The 20,208-nt window shown below is 40.7% G+C and overlaps 1 protein-coding gene across 1 annotated transcript in view; it reads left to right on the top strand.

The window, feature by feature from the left end:
• The window catches only part of ATP9A (ATPase phospholipid transporting 9A (putative)), a 64,918-nt gene extending 45,011 nt beyond the window's left edge, over window positions 1-19,907 (top strand). The window contains exons 16-28 of the mRNA XM_075166539.1: window positions 1,887-1,979; window positions 2,817-2,900; window positions 3,780-3,950; window positions 5,870-5,968; window positions 6,249-6,338; window positions 6,469-6,613; window positions 7,124-7,188; window positions 7,972-8,127; window positions 9,539-9,603; window positions 10,401-10,509; window positions 11,807-11,864; window positions 13,802-14,005; window positions 15,197-19,907. Coding sequence (XP_075022640.1) covers window positions 1,887-1,979; window positions 2,817-2,900; window positions 3,780-3,950; window positions 5,870-5,968; window positions 6,249-6,338; window positions 6,469-6,613; window positions 7,124-7,188; window positions 7,972-8,127; window positions 9,539-9,603; window positions 10,401-10,509; window positions 11,807-11,864; window positions 13,802-14,005; window positions 15,197-15,333 — 1,476 coding nt within the window. The 3' untranslated portion in view covers window positions 15,334-19,907. The remainder of the gene's footprint in view (window positions 1-1,886; window positions 1,980-2,816; window positions 2,901-3,779; window positions 3,951-5,869; window positions 5,969-6,248; window positions 6,339-6,468; window positions 6,614-7,123; window positions 7,189-7,971; window positions 8,128-9,538; window positions 9,604-10,400; window positions 10,510-11,806; window positions 11,865-13,801; window positions 14,006-15,196) is intronic.
• The last annotated feature ends 301 nt before the right edge of the window (window positions 19,908-20,208 follow it).

The following is a 20,208-nucleotide window of genomic DNA, read 5'->3' as shown; positions in this document are numbered from 1 at the left end:
CAGTATCTGCTTGTTTACTTGTGACCAACTGTCATTTCTGTAGCTGATTATTTCAGTTCTAAGAAGTCTTGTTCTACCAAAGCAACCACTCTTCACCGTACTGTTTACTGACTTATCTTCTTCTTGAAAGAAGGCCTGTTTGTTTGACCACAATATTTTCCATTCTTCTTTTTCTCTGCATTATTTTTCCCCTTACCCATGTGGAATGATCTTTGTTGTAAAGCAAAGATAGTGCTATTGTCATATCTGGAATTGAAAGAAGCCTTTGAACCGTGGCCAGAGTCAGACCATGGTGGAAAAAGATGCCTCTCCAAAACAATATAACTGGCAAATCTCTGTGTAGATTTATAGTGTGATCTTACCATAATATGAGAACGCACTAACCTCCTATTGAACTCAGTGAGAGGAAATGACTAATGCAAGGAGATAGCTGATACAATATTTATATTGGACAAAAAATCTAAACTATCTTAAGCCAGTTCTGCAGCACGGGAAGTGGAGTCTTTATTCAGTTTCCTACAGAGATGTTGTTAGACACTTTTTAATCAAATAATTTAATAGATAAACCTTTACCTTTGGCTACTGCCAAAAGCGTTGTGTTTTATTTAAGCAGATTCTAGTTGTTTTGGTAGAGTGACACGCATTTTGCTTTGGGTATGTGGGATGTGTGGGTATTGGTATATGAAGGCTGGACGTTTCAGGACATTGAAAACCATGCTTAAGCTTAATTATAAGAATCTTCTTTGTGAGTATCTCTATGAGCTTGGCAAAAATGCTCAGTAAAGGAGCTTCTTTATCCTTGGCTGCTTCTTAATTTCCCTAGCAAAGACACTTCTCTTCTTTGTATCCACATCAGGTGCTGCTTTTTTTTTTCTTTTTCTTTTTCTTTTTTTTCTTTTTTTCTTTTTTTTTTTTTTTTTTTTTTGCTGTGATTGTAAACTCTGTTTTGCCAGTGCCACAGGACATGAGGCTTTTACCTGCCGACTCAAACTCTTAATGTGTAAGAACCTTCACCACTAGTTTCTGTAATGGTGGGACAGACTGACACGTATATTAAATAGTGTGAGAATGAAAAAGTGTCCACTGTGATTTTCTTTCATTTCTTTTTTTCCTAAAGTACTTTTCCCCCTTCATTCACAGCTGTCTATTTCCAGACCTTCCTGGGCTTTTTGTTTTTGCGTGTTAAGTTTATTTTCTTCCTATCCCTGGTGGCTATCTTGGTTTACAGAGCAGTTTGTTCCTTACTCATTGTTTTGTCTCCTTTGAGGAAATTGCCAGGGTTTCCATTAGCTTGTAATACTAATAGCTGTGACCTCCTTAGGTATCTGCCTGGTTAGAAGGGATTTTTTAATTTGTGGTAATGTAAATATGCTTTGCTTGCAGCCTACAAATTACTTGGATCAGATAAAGCAGACAGCAACCTAACCTTTCTGCGGCAAGCATAAACTTTAATTATGCTTATGCTGTATAATGTAACAGAGGGGGTAAATTAGAGTTACTAATTTTTACTCTGTGAAGCTTTGTGCATCTGCTTCATTGTTTCAGGTAAGTATGAAATAAATTTTCAGGGTGAGGGCTAGGAGTTATTCCAAAGGCACATGCAGTCAGGATTGAGAGGTGTCTGCATGGAAATCACAAGTTGCTGATTAAAAAGCTGATGATCCTTGTCTAAAGCATTAATTCCTGCTGCGCGTAACCAAGTTGCAATTGAATAGGCATCTCCTTTTGGCCCTGAGACAAGACGCTGAGCCAGACGGACTTTTAGCCTGACACAGTGCAGACATTTTTGTGACTGATGTGCAGAAAACTCATCACTTAGCTTGTTGAGGCCACTCCAAATATGCTGATATTGGCCCAATTTAGACTCTTCTGTTTCTTATTTGCAGGATGAATCAACAGGAGAGATCACCTTCTACATGAAGGGGGCTGATGTGGTGATGGCTGGGATCGTGCAGTACAACGACTGGCTGGAAGAGGAGGTATGGGGCTGTCTCTCCTACGGAGGGTTTCTCACGCGAGTGCTTTTCTCCTTCCAGGGCAACGCATGATAAAGCTTATCAGTGTGGCAGAGTGGACATAACTGCTAAAACATCTGAGAGCCAGAAGGTCACTGATCTTGGCAATTCATTGGATTAGTCTTCAGCCAAATATATATGCAGTTACAAGGAAGTTAGGTGGCAAGTTCAACATATTTAGTGCAGAATAAGTCCTGTAAATAAAATGGATTTTGGTCAAAACTGATTGCCACTCAAGATCACCAAATTTGTCCTGGGCTTGATCCTGTGTTTGGATTTATTTTAGACTAAAAGGTCTAATTTCAAAACTACATTTGGCAGCTTTGTACTGGGACACGTTTGTCAGGTTAGTAGTAATGTTGACACAGAGTTCATAGCAGGAGCTTCAGTTACTGATTCTCCCCACCCCCAAACCCTGGTGTTCAAAGAAATAATAATACCTTGGTCTTATTTTAAAGAGTTTATGACTAAAGATGTGAAGTCTGCAAATCAAAGGCTTGTGTCCTTTTACTTAGAGACAGAAAAAATGAAATCAATGGGCTTGGTTTTGCCACACTGGTATAGCAGAGAGGACATTTTTGTTTCTGATCACTGGGATAGATTACAAACCATTGCAGATCTCCTTTTTTCCTCTCGGGTTTATCATGCACTTTATCAGATGTTATAGACTCACTGGGGTTGCTCAAATGGGACGGTTATTTTCTTAACCTGCTATCTTACATTGCCATCTCTGCAATGCTGTGCATAAATCATCTTACTTGAGATGCAGTTTATGGTTTACAACGTGATACTTCTTTTCAGTGTGGTAACATGGCTCGGGAAGGCCTGAGGGTTCTTGTCGTAGCCAAGAAGTCTCTGACAGAAGAGCAGTATCAAGACTTTGAAGTAAGTTTTTATTTGTTTTTTTTCTTTGTTTTTAAACAAACCATCACTGAAGTGATTCTAACAGACCTCTTGTGATAATGCCGCCTCTCATCTCCCTACTCCTTCTGCTAGAATTGTCATTCTTCAATGTCTTGTTGTTCTTTTAATCAAAGTGGCTTTTTAAGTGATGTGTATGAAACTGGATCCCAGCCAGGACCCTCCAAAACAGTTCCTGAATCCTGCCTTACAATCTTTTATGGTTATAAATTCTGCAAATATTCATCATTTGTTAGACAAGTTGTGTTTGTGTGGGGAAATGTGTTGGCTTTCGTTGTTGCATTCCGACATCCAGGGAAACGACAAACAACCAGAACATAACCCAGCCAGGCTTCATGGAAACACAGGCTTCATGCGTGGGGCTTGTTAGATGGGTCTGTACACACAGCACTGATTTTCTTACCCCAGACAGGCAAAACGTGAAGGAGAACTGTTCAGTTAAATGCAGAGGTGAGACGGTGGAAATGTTTAGGATTTGCTCTTGCCCTTGTTCGTTCGTCGCAGAAGCCGTGGTTAGGTCTGTGGTGCAAGGGAGTCGCTTCCAGGCTTTCTGCTGGTGTCACTTCAGCAGCTGCTGTGCGTTTGTGTGCACAAGGACACACTGTGCATGGTGCTGCCTGGCTGGCACAGGGCAGGAATAAAATGACAAAAACTTCCTGAAATATTTTCTGCCTTATTCTATAACATGCACCTTGTGTTTGCAAGCCATTACAGGTGGCATCCCTGAATGACAGTTAACAGAGGGAGGTTAACTGGTTAACCCTCGTGCTGGTTAACCCTCTATTCCACAAAAATGCAGGCTGGCTGTGTGAGTGTCTGTGGCTGTGTCTGCTCTGTCCTCAGGCACGCTACGTCCAGGCGAAGCTAAGCGTGCACGACCGCTCCCTGAAGGTAGCCACAGTCATTGAGAGCCTGGAAATGGAGATGGAGCTGCTGTGTCTCACGGGCGTGGAGGATCAGCTGCAGACGGATGTCAGACCCACTCTGGAGACGCTGAGAAATGCTGGCATTAAGGTCTGCCTAACCTAATGTTGTTTCTAGCAGGAACACCTAGACCCTCCCTCTGGAGTATGTGGCATTGTCCTACAGACAGTAAATTAAGACAGTTTGGGTCCCTGTCAAGGTAAATGTTTCACCAGATGCCCTTTGCGAGCGGGAACAGTGGGACTGGCCGATGCATTTTAAACATCGCTTTGGGAACAGAACATGCTGGAAGTAGTAAATGTTAACAAAACACGTGAAAGCATGTCACCTTTTGTGCTTTTCTTCCCCTAACATGCTCTGGCTCCTTCTGCAGAGAAACCGAGTGCGTAGGCAGGAGAGTAGCTACAGGAGACTTTGGGGCGATTGTTTCTTTCAGACGGCATGAAACAAGACTGGTTTGGATGTGTTTGGTCTCTGGTGCACAAACTCCCGTGCTGGGGCTGAAGCACTGGGCTGTGAATATACATGTTTTCAGTAGCCACTAGAGGGGGTCTGAGCCAAGAGAATCAGGGACTGGACATTTTTTTTCCAGCTTTCTGGGCTCCAGCATCTGAGACTCAGACACCTACGGCCCGAGCTGTGCTCAGCGGTGAGGGAAGCGGCGTGATGCCTGCTTAGTTTCTCTCCTGAAAACTTGTCAGTCAGATCCCGGACTTGCAAAAGGAAAAAAACCAATGGACTAAACATTCAGATTTGGGCAAGAAAAGTAGGTAAAAGGTTCTGGTTGTGGTTTCTCTGCTTTAAGTAACAAAGTGAGCAAAAATCTTGAGCCATGCTGTGAATCCAGAGCCAGGGCTGTGTGTTTGGGATTTAGGTAGGAAGTGGAATTCGAGGCTTGGGACAGGCTTTCAAAAGTACTTTCTGTTTGGAGCCATCCCTGTAAACAACAGGGACTTCAGCAGAGAAGAGACATGAGCAGAATCAGACAAAGCTCCTTAGCAGCATTGTGGCTTTCTCCCCCTGCAGCATAGTCCAGGCCAGTTATTCCAAAGCAGTTTCATTTTTTTCCTCTTCACCTTGGCTGGAGTTGGTGTCGGGGTGTGGAGTGTGTCATCGCACAGCGAGTGCAGCACTTCTGAGCACTCCTTGCAATGGTATGTTCATTAGGGTATTGCATGCAAGAAGTAAATCAAGAGCGAAGGCAGTCTTGTAATTCATTACAGGGACCATCTTGTTAAGATCAAATCTTTTTCCAACCTCAGATTATTAAACAAATAAGTGAGTCTTTGTGTGTTTTTTGGTTTTTGGTTTTTTAAAGTTTCATTAAATATTCTTGGGCGGTGTCTTGAAAGAATAAAAACACCAGTGGAAAAAACAAAACAAACTCTGATATATTTACATTGTTGAGGGAATTCCCTGCCAGATTATAACAAGGTATTGCTGCTGAGTATTGCTGCTGACATTGCTTTCTAATGCCCCCCCTCACCAGCACAAAATAAAAGGAGCAGTGTATACATAAAAAAATAAAAAATCTAAAAAAAAAACCCCAACCAACTTAGTCTGTTCCAGACGCACACATCAGCAGTGAGCTAACCCCAGTTGCATCATCCACATTTCAGGCTGGGCCATGAGGGATCTTTCTGCAGCAAGGCCTGCTTATTTCAGCGTACGAGAAATAGCTGGGGTGGGACACATTAACACACGCATACACATTCTTTAGCTTGCATTTTGTGGGTTTATCAGCAGAATCTTGAAATATTGCAGGTGGGAAAAATGTTATACGTGGTTTGTAACTTCTTTTGTGTTTCAGCCTCTTTAAAAGTTTTGCTTTCTTTCATCTGTGAGAATTTTCTTGTATGTTTTAAAATAGGTCTTTTTTAGAAAAATAATTTGTATATATATTCTAACAGTCCTTTTTATATGCCTGAACTGGCAGGTGGTACTTCTAGATGTCCTGCAGACGTGGTTGTTAAGTTTTGTATTTAATACATTAAATATTTGGATTTTAGGTGTGGATGCTGACAGGGGATAAGTTAGAGACAGCCACATGTACAGCCAAGAACGCACATTTGGTGACACGGACGCAGGACATCCATATATTCAGGCTAGTGAGTAACACCCATCTTCCCCTCTCTCAAGGCTTGTTCGGGACCCCAAATTCTGGAACAGGAGGGGTGCTGAGATCACAACTGTTTTCCAGTAGTAGACCCAGAATATTTTTATTCTTTTGACCCAGCTTTCTATCCCCTGAGCTTTTGTTTATCTGACTGTGTGCTCTGAATAACTCAGTGTGCTGCCTGTCCGTATTACTTTTGCTCCGAGACTTGTTTGTTTGTTTTTTCACCCCAATGAAGCAAACCCTTCCTCAGTTGCCATCTTTTTCCCCAGGTGACTAACCGTGGAGAAGCCCATCTAGAGCTGAACGCCTTCCGCCGGAAACACGACTGTGCTCTCGTTATTTCTGGTGACTCGCTGGAGGTAGGCTCCAAACACCTCAGGCTGTTCGGGAGCAGCCCCAAAACACCGTGGCTGAATTGGATTTTTTTTTTTTTAAAAAGAAACTTGCATAGCACAAACATCGGTGACACTTCTGATCTCTGTAAATTAGGTGTGTCTGAAATACTATGAGTATGAGTTCATGGAGCTGGCTTGCCAGTGCCCTGCCGTCGTGTGCTGCAGATGCGCTCCGACGCAGAAGGCCCAGATCGTGCGATTGCTCCAGGAAAGGACCGGCAAACTCACCTGTGCAGTAGGTAAGGGACTAGTTAGGGAGGAGTGACCATGTAGGTTGGTATCTTTATTTTTTTCTTCTTTCGAGTGAATGGTCCCGTGTCATCTCATAACACCTGGAAATGCTGAGTTAGGGAACAGTGGTTTTGTGGGATGATTGCTAAGATGAAATTTTGCATATGGAAACTTCAGTGACAAACTACTCATAAATATTTGGGGTGGTATCTTTGCAAAACAGAGCTTGAACACGATCAGATAAAGTGCCATTGTTAACCTGTGACCTTTATTTCAGCATTGTAGGTATAATGGTACACCTACAAGTCAGATAAAGTGATCAGTGGCGTTGAACTCCTGTGTGTCTATAAAAAAACTTCTTAAAGATTTTAAATTCCCAATTTCTATTTAAAATCCTGCTTTTGTGGATAGGGTTCAGTGTTTCTTCTAGTGTTGCAGTCTGGTGCAGATGCCTTTGGTGGGGTTGCAAGTTGCCTCTGTTGCTTAACTACCAATGTCGTTTGTGCTCTGACCTGCAGGTGATGGAGGGAATGATGTTAGCATGATTCAGGAGGCTGATTGTGGTGTTGGAGTTGAAGGAAAGGTGAGATTACCTCATGTTTAATAAGACTTCTATGGCGATTCAGAAGCTAGTTTGCAACTAACTCTTACATGAATCCTCAGAAATTTGTGCAAGAAAGTGAGGAGCTTCCACAAGAATAATCATCAGACCAATAGCCTTATCATGAAAAATAATTTGCTGGAAAAAAGACTACTGTTTAACAGAGTTCAAGTTCATTTTTTGATTCTTGGCAGATTCCCTGAATTTGTTATCATGGTTAGTTTTGGGGTTTTTAAATCATGCATATATGCTCCGAATGCTGGAGTTGTAATTACTCTGATAACATACACCCTACATGTACAATTAAAACCTGATTATATTAGTTTAGAAAGCAAACTCTGGGTTAGAGCTCTGGTTCCTGCATATGGAGCTGCTTGGAGCGACAAGACTGGATTTGGCGGCAGTGGAAAGACTCTGTTTGCAGTGAGCCAAAACATTAAAATTGAGTGAACTTTTGAGACTGAAAATTTGTGTTCAAAACTGACTTGATATGAGTGTCACGTTAACATGTGTGTTGTGAATCATAATCCAGAGGGTTGCTTAGAATTGGAGGCCAGGGTTCAAATGGGAATTCTCCTCATATTTTTGCTCTTTGCTTAAAAGCCACGGTGGAAGGCAGAAGTGCTGAGGTAATACTCTCCCCCACCTAATGTATTGCAAATTTTCTTGGAAATTCTGTCTGTGATAACTAAATAATAATATGATATTTCTTTGTTTCCAATGATGAAATGATTTCACTGTACTTTTACTTGCTGTTATACACAGGAAGGAAAACAGGCATCACTTGCAGCCGATTTCTCTATCACTCAGTTTAAACATCTGGGTCGTTTACTAATGGTGCATGGAAGGAACAGTTACAAACGGTCTGCAGCCCTCAGTCAGTTTGTAATCCACAGGAGCTTGTGCATCAGTACCATGCAGGTAAATGGACTGTCATGAGGGCTTTTCCAATGGAGAGGTGAAAAAGCAAAATCAAAAAATAGAGGTTCTGCATTTCATTTTGGATGCAACGATTTGTTCTTCTGAAAATTTTCATGGGTTGGAACTTGAGGTTGTTACTTGGGTATGAAAACACATAAGAAAGTTCCTGGTACTGGACAAACATTAGCAACTTCTCCAAAATTGGACAAACAATAGTCTGCTTAGAAAACACTGCCGTGATGCAGCATGTCTTTGCTGTCATTTATAAATGCTAGGAAATACTGAAAAGCTGAAGCAGGGCACTGCTCTTAAGTAAGGTCTCCGCTGAGTAAATGCACTTCTTTTCAGGTGTGTTTTTAAGTAAGGCCTTCAAATAGTGAGACCAAAGTTAAGCAACTGTAGAGGACCTGGCTCAGACCCTGGTGAGGTTACCGAAAGCTCGGTCTGGCATGCTGTGGAGAGTTTGTAGGAGCTGCGCTGCAAAGGCTGCTGAAGCACGTATTAACCTTCCCAAGTGCTCGGCAGCTTGTTGCAGCAACGTGGAGGCGGTCTGTTCCTCTCCATTTCAAAGGGAACCTTAGAAACGGATTTGGTATTCACAAAATTTACGTTGTTCATGTGTGCTGAGCCTCAGTGTAACAAAAATGCAATTGCTAGTTGGCAGGGAGAGTTGAAAGAGCTTTTAAGAGTTGATTAGCCAAATTCTGTTCTTAGCTGTGGTGACTTCAGTGACAGTTACAGTTAAGGACAGAGGTTACTCTTTGGGAGTTGCACTACCATGCCATAGTGTGCTGATATATTCCTTAAAAATACTAAGTTTTTTTTTTAAATAAAATACTTGATATTTTTGAGAAGGCTGGTTCCGCCCTCTCCCTTTTTTAGAATAAACACGTTGGAGAGGGATGCATAGAGACAAAAGGTTCAAATGCAGGGGACAGTCTAGCTTACTCTGCAGCTAAAAACAGGAACAGAAAACAAACCCATAGCTTCCGACAAAAAAAAAAAAGAAAAATTAATCTTGAACTCGTTGGAGCTTGTATTAGAGAGTGTTAACTCTTTACATTGTGAAGGCATCATCCAGGCATAAATAAGTATGCACCTGTCCTTCACAACATCTGGATGGCTTTGATCAAACCAGTGGACTTTGGAGGAAACTCTTTATGTTCTTTTCTGTGGAACGACATTACAAAAAGTTTTCCAAGTCCAGCTCTCCAGTGTTTGCTATTAAAATAGCTTTCATCCAAGATTTGCGTAGGAATAAAAAGGGTTGATATTACATTCTTCTGTCTTCATTTCAGGAATTTGGAGAACCCATTGCAAGTACGTTCCAGTTTGAACAGAGTATATTTTTAAGCTGTTACTTTTACTGCAGTATCTAATGCCTGAAAAGCTTATTTCTTTTCTTTTTTAGGCTGTTTTTTCATCAGTGTTTTACTTTGCTTCAGTTCCTCTCTACCAAGGCTTTCTCATCATTGGGTAAGAGCTCACTTTTTACTAATAGTGCAGAAAACCTGTGCATAATGAATAGATTTGGGCTAATTAACATGCAAGCATGCACATCTCCACTCTGCCTGTTTCACAACACTGCTTCAGAAGATGGATGTGATCCTTGTCCCCTTTCCACTCCTGTGCGCTGAGCAAAGCCACTGAGGCAGCACAAGTACTTCTAGAAGCCTTTCCAAAAGGACAGTTTGTCACATTCAGAACATGAGAAGCAAGCCATCCTCCAGGAAGCACTCCTTTGATCCTAGTAAAAAGCAGAGGGACAGTCGTTATGCTCTGGTGTCAGCTCTTGACAGTGTCAGAAAGGGCAGACAACCCAACCTCTTTAACAGGGGGAATCAGTTCCTATCTAAAATATACTGATTGCACTTGTAATCCCATGACTTCATAGACTTTCGAGTACATAATTAAAAAACAAACAGCAAATTCATCTCCATTGCCTTTTGATGCAAACAGGATCAAGCCTGAACTGTAGAGCCAAACTTTGGGGTGGGGACAGGTCTGTCCTTGGCTCCATTAATAACCCTATAACACCAGTTGCAATACTTGAACCAAGCATCTGTGTATGAGTGTTTCTAATCAAAAGCCATTCAAAAAGCAAATCCTGCAGGTTTTTCCTACATGCAAAACTCTGGTATGTTCCATTTGCAAGTTTTTATAATATGTATATCATTTGACACTTCAAGAATACTGTATTTCTTTCTGAAGAATAGCATTTCTGTTTGCTCATCTACACCTTAGATAATATACTGGTTCTACCTTCTTCCCAGGTACTCCACAATTTACACGATGTTTCCAGTGTTTTCTCTAGTCCTGGACAAGGATGTTAAATCTGAAGTTGCAATGTTGTACCCAGAGCTCTACAAAGATCTTCTTAAGGTATGGGAGATTCTTGTTTGTCTGTTTTGGTTTAAGGCAAGATCCCTGTCTTGATTTGAAACTCTCTAAATGTGTAAAGTCAAATATATTATCAGTAGATACAGGACTTTATCATGCATTTTCAAGCAAAATTGTTTTAAAGGCAAATTTGAATTAACAGATGCAACCAGATTTCCTGGCAGTTTGTTATTGAATGCTACATGAAATGCAATTTATTAAAAATGACTGGGGAAATAGAAGTTCCATTCTGTGGGAAATTCTAAGGATTTAATGTTACTGATTTGTTCCAAAATAAAGGGGAAAGAGAAATTGTCGGGGATTTGGCACTATCCTGAAGCCAGAAAGGGGATGGGGGGAAGGGATATGCTCATTTGGTGGAGGGAGGAGGTTATCACATAGTTTCGTGAATAGAAATTTGCCTTGAGGATGATCTAAAGGGATCTAAAGGTTTGGTTGCTGTGCCATTTTTGTAGCTTTAGCATGAAAGTCAGGTCCTTCTCCTTAGACAAAGAAAACTTTATTTGATATTTACCATAGAAATATCAGGAAGGTAAATCTTGTCTTAGATTCCTTTTTTTTTTTTTTTTAAATTTTTTTTTTTATTTCCTGGAAAATTTTTTTAATAACTGGGGTATGCAGGCTGGGAACATCTTTCTTAATTGAAGGAAAGGGTGGACTGAGTCTTCAACAGATCCTTTCCCTCAAGGATTTCTGTTAAACAGATACTCTCAGAAGCAAAGCCTGTTTTTCCAACAGCCTGAATAAGTCTCCATCTGGTTTCACTTGTATGTTGTCTCTTATGTCATAAACCACTAATTCTCCAACCATCCTTAGGCCTGGTCTAAACATAGGATTTTTTTGTACTGGTATAGCTGTGTTGGCTGGAGATGCTTTTTAAAAAACCTATCTGCCTTCAATATGATGGTGATGTGTGTGTGTGTCTAGAAATATAATATTAATATATTCATATATATGTGTATACACACATCTTATATTTCACAGTACAATGACTAAACTCATGAGACATCTTTGCATTGAATTAATCGTGTGTGCAGTAAGGAAGAGGTTGTACTGTACTGTGCAAGCAGTGAACTTCCACAGTCCCAGGCCTCCTCCTTCGTTCATCATGAAAAATGAGAATAAAGAGACAGTACCTCGGAGTTGGTTGATTTGCTTTGTTTTCTTTCCAAATAACCTTCAAATTCTCTTTTATTAATTGCTGGGTTGATCTGTAAGTGAATGTTCATGAAAGAAAACCCAGTGGAGCTTTGTCTTTTTTTTTCTTTCCCCTCCCTAGGGACGACCGTTATCATACAAAACATTTTTAATATGGGTCTTAATAAGCATCTATCAAGGTAAGAAATCAACTTCTGCTTGTGCCTTTAGATGTTTTAATGAGTACAGAATATCTAATTTTTTGTATTGCAGGAAGAAGTTAAGTAAGGCATGAAGTGAATTCAGCAATGCATCCTTGGGATAATGAATAAATATTTTTTTTGTCTCGAAAAACGTTGGCAGCATTACCAAAGGAAGAAATTATCTAAAACTAAATATTGGCAACAACTGGTCAACCCTGTTGTAGGCAATGATGTGGAAGTTCAAAGTGTTGTGCCTCTTCCCATCGGGACCATGCTTTGTAATTTTGTGCAAGTTCCCTTCAGTGCTTTAATTGCTCCATCTGTAAAGTAGAGTTTGTGACTCTTCCCTTCTTTTGAGAAAGTTTTTCAAACCTGTAGATTATACAGATTATTTAGTCAGCATGCAAAATACAGAATCTGAGCTATGTGTATTTTACCTAAACGCTGTCTATTAGAAGTGGCAATAGTTCTGGTTACTTCGTAGCCATCTGTAATGAAGGACTAGCGTAGAGCTCATGTTCTTGATCATATCCCATACACTCCAATTAGACTGCTAAAACAGTTAAGCAAACGCCTTAATTACAATGCATCTATTTTCCAAAAGTGGATGTAGTAATTGGGGTATATGTCTAAGAGGGTCTTCTTTCAGTTTGTCTTTTTTTATCAAGTAACCTCAAATTCAAATGCTTTCTGTAAGTGTTAATCAGGGAATCATGGAAAACATGTAAATAATGTGGAGCTATAAAGCTAAAATGGCAGTATGATTCTGTGACAAAATTTCTTGTTTTCCAAAACTTCTTTATCAACAAGATTCAGAATAAATGTGCCAAAATGAGCAGCTAATTCTTATTGATTTAATTGATATTACCATCCTCAGGAGGCAGTGAAACCAAGAATATAAAAGCTCTCTTGGCGTTATCTTACGAAATCTAATACGGTAGAACCCTACGACAAAGATAATGGTCTTCTGATGCTGTACAAATATGATGGCAAAGCCAAGGCATTTGTAGAAAACTCACAAGTGGTGGAAAGCTAAAGCCGGAGGGTGATGCATTGAGGGAAAGATTTCTTCTTGAGCTAAGACCACTATCTGGTTACAATATTTGGTTAAAGTGACTTCACTTCTGATGTGCTAAATAACTAGAAAACAGCAGGCCAAACAATTGGGCTAGTTGCTAGCAGAGATGAGCCTGACTGAAAACTTGAGCAGTCCTAAATTTTGGAAAGTTCACAGCTGGATTTGAACTTTGTGGCTCAAGCTCTAGTCGCTTGCAGGTTTTCCCTTCCGAAACTAGCCTAGTGTGATGGATGTTGGTGTGGATTACTCATGCTGCTAACATGAGTTATTTGTGCAGGTGGCTGTGCGGGGCGTTGTGAACATTCCCTGGCTAGCCAGAATAGGAGCACGAAACAATGCATCATTAACAGTGCTTTAATGTGTACTCCTTTTAGGGGGAAGTGTAAAGGGGGGAGATCTTGGCTGAAGTAGTGCAGAGAGAGGCGATCTTGTATCCACTGAACTTTTCAACACCTTGCTTCCATCTGAGCACTGAGGCAATGCAGTAGGTTTTAGAAATATTTGATATCTTTCAGCTTCTGAGTAGTGACCAGCTGCTTTTCTGGGAAGATAGAGTTTTGTGATGTTAGAAATCTCCAGTTGCCAAAGTAGCGTGTATTAATTTCCTATCTCCATGTGTCTATGAATATGATAGACTGTTATAAAAGTCTGGGCACCTCTGCTGTAACTTTTCCCTATCTTCTCATCAGTTCTGTCTCCTAAATAGTAACTGATTCATTGTCATTACATTCATCAGGTTTCATGAAAAACAGTCTCAAGACATGACTATGTTTCAGCCTTTCCAAGACCTAGCAGTGGGTTTTAGAGCTTAGACTGGTGTTTAAATAAAATAGCCAAATGTTCCATTCCCTTGCAGGTAGCATCATCATGTATGGAGCACTCCTCCTCTTTGAATCTGAATTTGTCCACATTGTCGCCATTTCCTTCACGTCCTTGATTCTCACCGAGTTACTGATGGTGGCATTGACGATCCAGACGTGGCACTGGCTCATGATAGTGGCTGAGCTGCTTAGTCTCTCCTGCTACATAGCTTCTCTGGTCTTCTTACATGAGTTTATCGGTAAGGTTGAATGCCTTTTCTCCAATCAGTTGGTTTATGACCTGAATAGTAACAGGACTGTAAGGACATGAATTGAGTCTAAAGGCTGTTGATGAAGCCAGCGTAATTACAATGTCAGTGGCTCTGACCAGAATAAACTCTATTTGATTTGAAGGCACCTGGAAGGTATTTTATGGTTCCTTCTCATAGCAAAATGCTGGAGGAGGTAAAGGTGGTCGGTAAACTGCACACTGCTGAATGAATCTCATCCTTACTTTCAGAGCTCCACCATGCATCAGCTGTCATGTAATAGTGGTCTTTATTTCCATTTGAGAAATGAACTTGAGACTAAAAATTTGATCCTCTGTTGTTGGGTTGAAAGATTTCATCTTTTAACTGAGTGAAGTAGCTGCCTCCTAAAACTTACCTTATTTTATCTGCTTCGTTGGGACATTGGGCCCTTCTTTTGTGTGTTGGGTTTTTTTTTTTGTTGGTTTTGTTGTTGTTGTTTGGGGGGGGGGGGGGGGGCGCGCGTGCTTCTTTGTTTTTTCCTGGAACATAGCTAATCTTTTCCCCTGGCTGAAGGAAAAAAGGTGAGGAATTCCAGATTCCCCCAGTAGCTGTCTAGTTGCAGATACCAGATCCGTAGGGTTTGTTCCAGTGTTTGTTCGGGAACCACAAGATGTCACTACTTCTTCCATAAAGCTCTTTGCTAACTCTGAAGACAATGAGGATAACTTCCCAATGGGCTAGATCTGTATCTCTTGCATATGGGTATGCCAGCTCCATTTTGAACGATGCTTCAACTATTTTTGCAATGATTCTGAGATACTATAACTGAGTCAAGAGATGCGTGTGCTGGACTACCAGCAAGGTAGCAGAGGGCAGCTTCCAGAGCCAGAAGAAAAGTAGTCCATTTAAAGGAAGCTTAGTATTGCCAGGAGATGGATAGTCCTGTTTCACGTGGAGTATGTATGGGCACTTGCCTGTGAGGAGTTGCATGCCTTACTGAAATGTGCTGTGTAGAAAGCTGTATCTTTTGCGGAAGAGAAGGGCAGAAGAATGAGGTACCAGGGATCATATAGCTTTAAACTTGCATGTGGAGAAGTTGAGGCTGTTTAAGAAGCGTTGGTAGGTTGAATTGCTTTTCTGCACCTTTTCCCAGAGCGTACTTCCCATCTTCATTGACTCTCTGCTCTTTTCTTTTTGCAGATGTTTACTTCATTGCAACTTTGTCGTTCTTGTGGAAAGTCACCGTCATCACTCTGGTGAGCTGCCTTCCCCTCTACGTCCTGAAGTACCTGAGACGAAGGTTTTCTCCCCCAAGCTATTCAAAGCTCACGTCCTAGGGCTGCTCTCCTTGCACACCAGAGACAAATATTGCACATAGCTGAGAGACAAAATCATGTAGTTGTTACTATAACGAATACGTCCGATATTTGTATAAGGATCATGTGGTAATCTCTATTACATGCTGCTTTATTGAAAGAAGACTTCACAACTGCTGTGAACAGAAACCTAACGATAAAAGGGAATTTTTTTGAGGGTGGAGACACTTGTTAGTTCATCCAGTTCTTGTCACTTTTGTTCAACTTAACTGGGGTCAAATGCGTGTAACTGCAATGACGATGGATTTCTCGTGGATGGTTAAAAGTATCTGAAAGCTGCTTACTGACCTTGGAATTTACATTTGACGAATTTAAGTTACTTTTTAAGTATCTGTGCTGTTCCTTGCATTGTGTTATGTTGTTTTATATTATTTATCTTTTTGATTCAAGTAGTTACATTCTTTTTACATCTTGGAAATCCCTTAATGTAGGTGATGCAATATGCTGCTGACAGCTGATTCCTGATTTATGGCATGCTGTTTCCATAATGGGGCTCCAGCATGTCGGATCTACACACACTTGAGAATCTGAGCGTGTTTGAGACTTTCCTTCAGTTGAAATGTGGTCACCCTAGTGATTTTGGAGGTATCCAGTCACTGATAAATACGGAGAAATGTAGTCCAAAATTAAGAAATTCAGTTTTGTTTAGTTTTTGTGCTTCCTGTTAAAAGGAGCTTGTGACATAATAGCTTTACTCTGTATTTATTTGTATAGGAGAAAATTATCTAAACTAAAGCAAATCCTCTTTGGAAAAGAAATTTGCAGTTGATCAGACTTGAAGTGTGTCGACAACGTGAGAAGAGACTCGTACTGTTCTGCAGACAATGTGGCAGACGTGTCTTGAATCCTTGGAGACTAAAAGGAAAGGTCACAGAGCTGCTACTCCTCACAGCTACATGAAATCTGTTTCCTGTTAGGGTGAAACTGCGAAGATGAGCTGCAAATAAGCTGAGGCACTCCTAGGTGGATGTTGTTCGTGACACGCTCCCTGCAGACAGGCAGTTTTTGAGAACCTTGCACTTGCTTTGCTCTAAAAACCGAACTTAAATCACAGAGGCAGGAGTGGCGTTCGTACAAAGGCGTTAGGCTCGTGTGCAGGGCAAATTTACTTACTGATTTTTAATTTTCAAAAATAAAACTCAATGAGTTCTGGTTTTATAATAAGCATTGGCCCACACTGTAACACCGTGAGGAGAGCAACACATACTTAGGCTGCTCAGGAGAATGACAGAGTTATGGGAACCTTTTACCATTGGGTCCGTGTGTCAGACATGGATGAGCTTTTAGTGGCAGCCGTCCTCAGCGAATGGCTGTTTAGTCTGTACTAAATTGGTTGCTTACTGTCTCATTCCCACATCACAAAAACCACCGTTGGAGCTGGCACTGCTTGGCGCCGTTGTTGGTTGGCTGCGCAGAGGGACCAGGAATGGCAAAGCCCAGAGCCTGAGCTCCATTCTCCTCGCTCAAGGCAGCCCTTCCAGGTCAGGGCAACCATGCTGGTGTGAGGAGCAGAAGCTCCCTGGTCGTCTCTGTGCCATGCTGAAACTCTTTAATGGACTGCCAGCTTGTGTTGCCATTGCTACAGGCGTTCCACTGTCGCAAGCAGCACAATGCTGCGTTAAAAGGTCTGGTGTGAAAATCGGTGGAAAATAGGAGTGTTGTTTTAAAAGAGCTGGAGTCTGTGTTGACCCATACCATGTTGTGGTACGTCTTGAATTTTCAGATCTAAGATAGCCATGGCTTGTGTGGTCGATGTGTGGTAATTGCTCCGGGGAGTGTTTTGCACAACCTGACCTGCCTTCCTTGCTCTCAGTTCCTTCAAAGAGAAGGGGAAGCAAGTTCCAGAAGATTTCAAGAAAAATTGGATGTGCTTCATAATGCATGTGGCTTGGGGTGAGTGGAAGGTGCAAGTCCATATGACCTTGTTGTTACTTCATGTGGGGGAAACCCGCTTGATTTAGAAAATTATGTTTCAAAATCCTTAAGGAATAAGAACAGCAAATGCTCTTTAATCTAACACGCTGTTTTTTCTTTTGTGCCGATCTTCTGATTAGACTCTTGTCTGAAGTCCTGATAAATAGCAACCAACTGTAGAAACATCCTACTGACTAAGGAAAGATAATTCTTAGTATCCACCTTTTCAACATTTTCAATATTTTGAAAATTTGCCTTTCTTTCCTTCTCTTCTAAATGTTTTTCCTAAAAACAATAATAATATATTTTTCTGCCCATTTGACATGCACGTTCGTGTTGGGAAAGGCCCTAGAACTCCAACACTTCTCAGTGATTTGTCTCGCGGAGAAAAAGCATTGCCTGAACAGCCCGTTTGTGGGGCAGTTGGGCTAACAGCCTTTGAGTTATGCCACTTTGCCAAAAAGATACTTAATGTTGTCTTTATCGTGACTTGCCACAGCTCCTGGGTAGTGTCGGCCATGCAGGTGTTCTGGAGTCCCCAGTCAGCATTTGATTTAAGTAGATTTGAATACAAGAATCAGGAATTTCTTTTGGCAACTTCTTGTGACTGAGAAGTCAAGACCCTCTTGTCTGTTGGCAAACATCACAGTACACATCTTTGTAAAGCCCTGTCCCTAGCTAGTGTGTATTAGTAGTTAAATGTCCTGCAAGAATAACAGTGCCATGCTACTGTATGTAAATATTTGAGACGTATATATGGTAGAATTCACTGTTTCCTGAAGTCAATACAGTTTACACTGAGTGGACCATATTTGCAAAATATTAGCTTACACCAAGAAAGGGAGTGAATTGTGATTTCGGTTATATTCATTGAATCATAACTTTAATAAGGATGCATATTTAGTGGAATTGATAGTAATCTGTAGCTGTGTTTTGGGGTGTAAATTATATTCCTTTGCAGCTAGTTTTTTTGCACAAAGTTGTAAATCCAGGACATCATTTCTGTCTCGGTATACACTGCATTTTTTAAAGCAATCAGAAAATTAAAACTGCCATCTAACAAACAGCAGGAAAGAGGAATGATTGTTGTATTTTTCAAGTTTAGCACTTTATGTCTGCAATCTATTTCTCTTAAGTTATTTAAAAATGTTTTTAAAAGCAAAGTTTGATACATATGTTCATACTTACTGTACATTTGAATAAATGGATTCTCTGCTGGAAATTTAATTAATCTTTTTCCTCTATATGCTCACAATTTGTGTTTATTGGGAGTGAAGCATTACTTTCTTCTTCTGTGTAGTATCTTGTTTGTAGCCTTACTTAGTGTTCGTCCTATTCCTTTTTTTGTTCTGGTTTGTGTGCTGTAGCAGTTTGTAGAACTTGTGTGCTTTGGGACTGTGCTCCAAGTGATGCTGTAGGGTAGCGGTGTGTGTCTCACAGCGTGCTCTTGCTTCCCATGGCTGCTTTAGGGAAGCCAACGCTCTGTGCTGTGCTGCTGCAGTGGTTAGTTAACGTGGAGGTTTTGTGACGTGCGCTGTTCTCTTCTTGCATCTCTGCAGTAATTCCAGGTGTGTCGCAACCCTCTTCATTTTTTTTTTTCTTTAACTCTGTATTTGTTTCCTCCGTAGAGCTTGTCCTGTTTATCTTTGCAAACATTTGTTTTGCCCATCTCATAGTGCAATTGAAATGCAACATTCTTTATTCAACAGCAGCAGCTGAAATCTGTGCAGGGTCTTATCAGAACTGGGCTGGGGAGCGATGAGTGACATCCCTGATGTCCCCTCGGTGTTGAGAACTACGTGCTGAGAGCTTACAGCTGTGACTGGACCAAACTGAGCAGCACCAAAGGCGTTGTTTTTCTGTGGTCTGCTGAGCTATCACAATTAAACGCCGTGACAACCGCTCTCGTCCTCTGCAACTGCTGAGGAAAATTTTGCTATAGTTGTGCTGAGTTTGTCAGGGAGAGATGTGTGAATCCTAAAGCTTGTCTTTTGGCTTTATCTTTTGAAGAAAGCTGCTGCACCATCTGATGCATCATAAATCCTTGGCTTGCACAAGCAGTGCTCTAAAGCAGGTATGTGAACTACTATTGCATGCAGCTCACCGTCACAAGTTCTTTGCGCACAACTGTTCAGATGGGGTTTGACTCATCTCCACAGTTGCTGGGGCCAGTCCAGTGCCCACTAAAATCTTCAGCGTGATGGGCTCTTTTATTTTTTATTTATTATTAGTTATTTCATAATTAATAAACTCTTTGATTTGCATGAAATCCTGGGTTCCACAGCTTTGCCAATATGGTCCATTACTACTGCCTACTACAACCTGTGTACTTATATGCCTTTGAGAACATTTTTAATTGTTAAAATTGTTAAAAAATAAATGTTAAGTTAATTTAATTTTTAATTGGGGAAATGGATTCTGGTGTCAAAATGATATTTACTGTGATGCCGATGTTTTGTACCTGTCATCTAGTTAAACAATGTGTAAATATTCTTGAGTCAAGAGAAATATGAATGCCAATTATTTATTGTTCTGTGGAGTTATATGTTGCAGATGTGTAAAAACTTAAAAGGGAATGTTGTGAAACAAGGTGGAAAAATAAATTTTATGCAACTTCTTTACTTCATCTATATACACCATGTATGATGCACCTGAGTTAGTCTTGGCGTGATCAGTCCGAGATGTGTTTTGACAGATGTGTAAGTATATATATATATATATATAGATTAAGGTGCGTTGTGGCCCTTTAACTTGTCTACATGGGAAATGCATATCCGAGAAATGATCAGTACTCTCTACTGATCAGGGTAGACCTGCTTCATTAATTTCTTTGTTATAAACAGTTTTCTAACAGTCTTAACAGGAAGGATTTGGGTTTTTTTTTTTGGGGGGGGGGGGATGATTGTTGATATTTTTTTTTTT

Source organism: Calonectris borealis, chromosome 17 (assembly GCF_964195595.1).
Source record: "Calonectris borealis chromosome 17, bCalBor7.hap1.2, whole genome shotgun sequence".
NCBI classification, from domain to species: Eukaryota; Metazoa; Chordata; class Aves; order Procellariiformes; family Procellariidae; genus Calonectris; species Calonectris borealis.
This window is presented reverse-complemented; position numbering and strand designations above follow the sequence as displayed.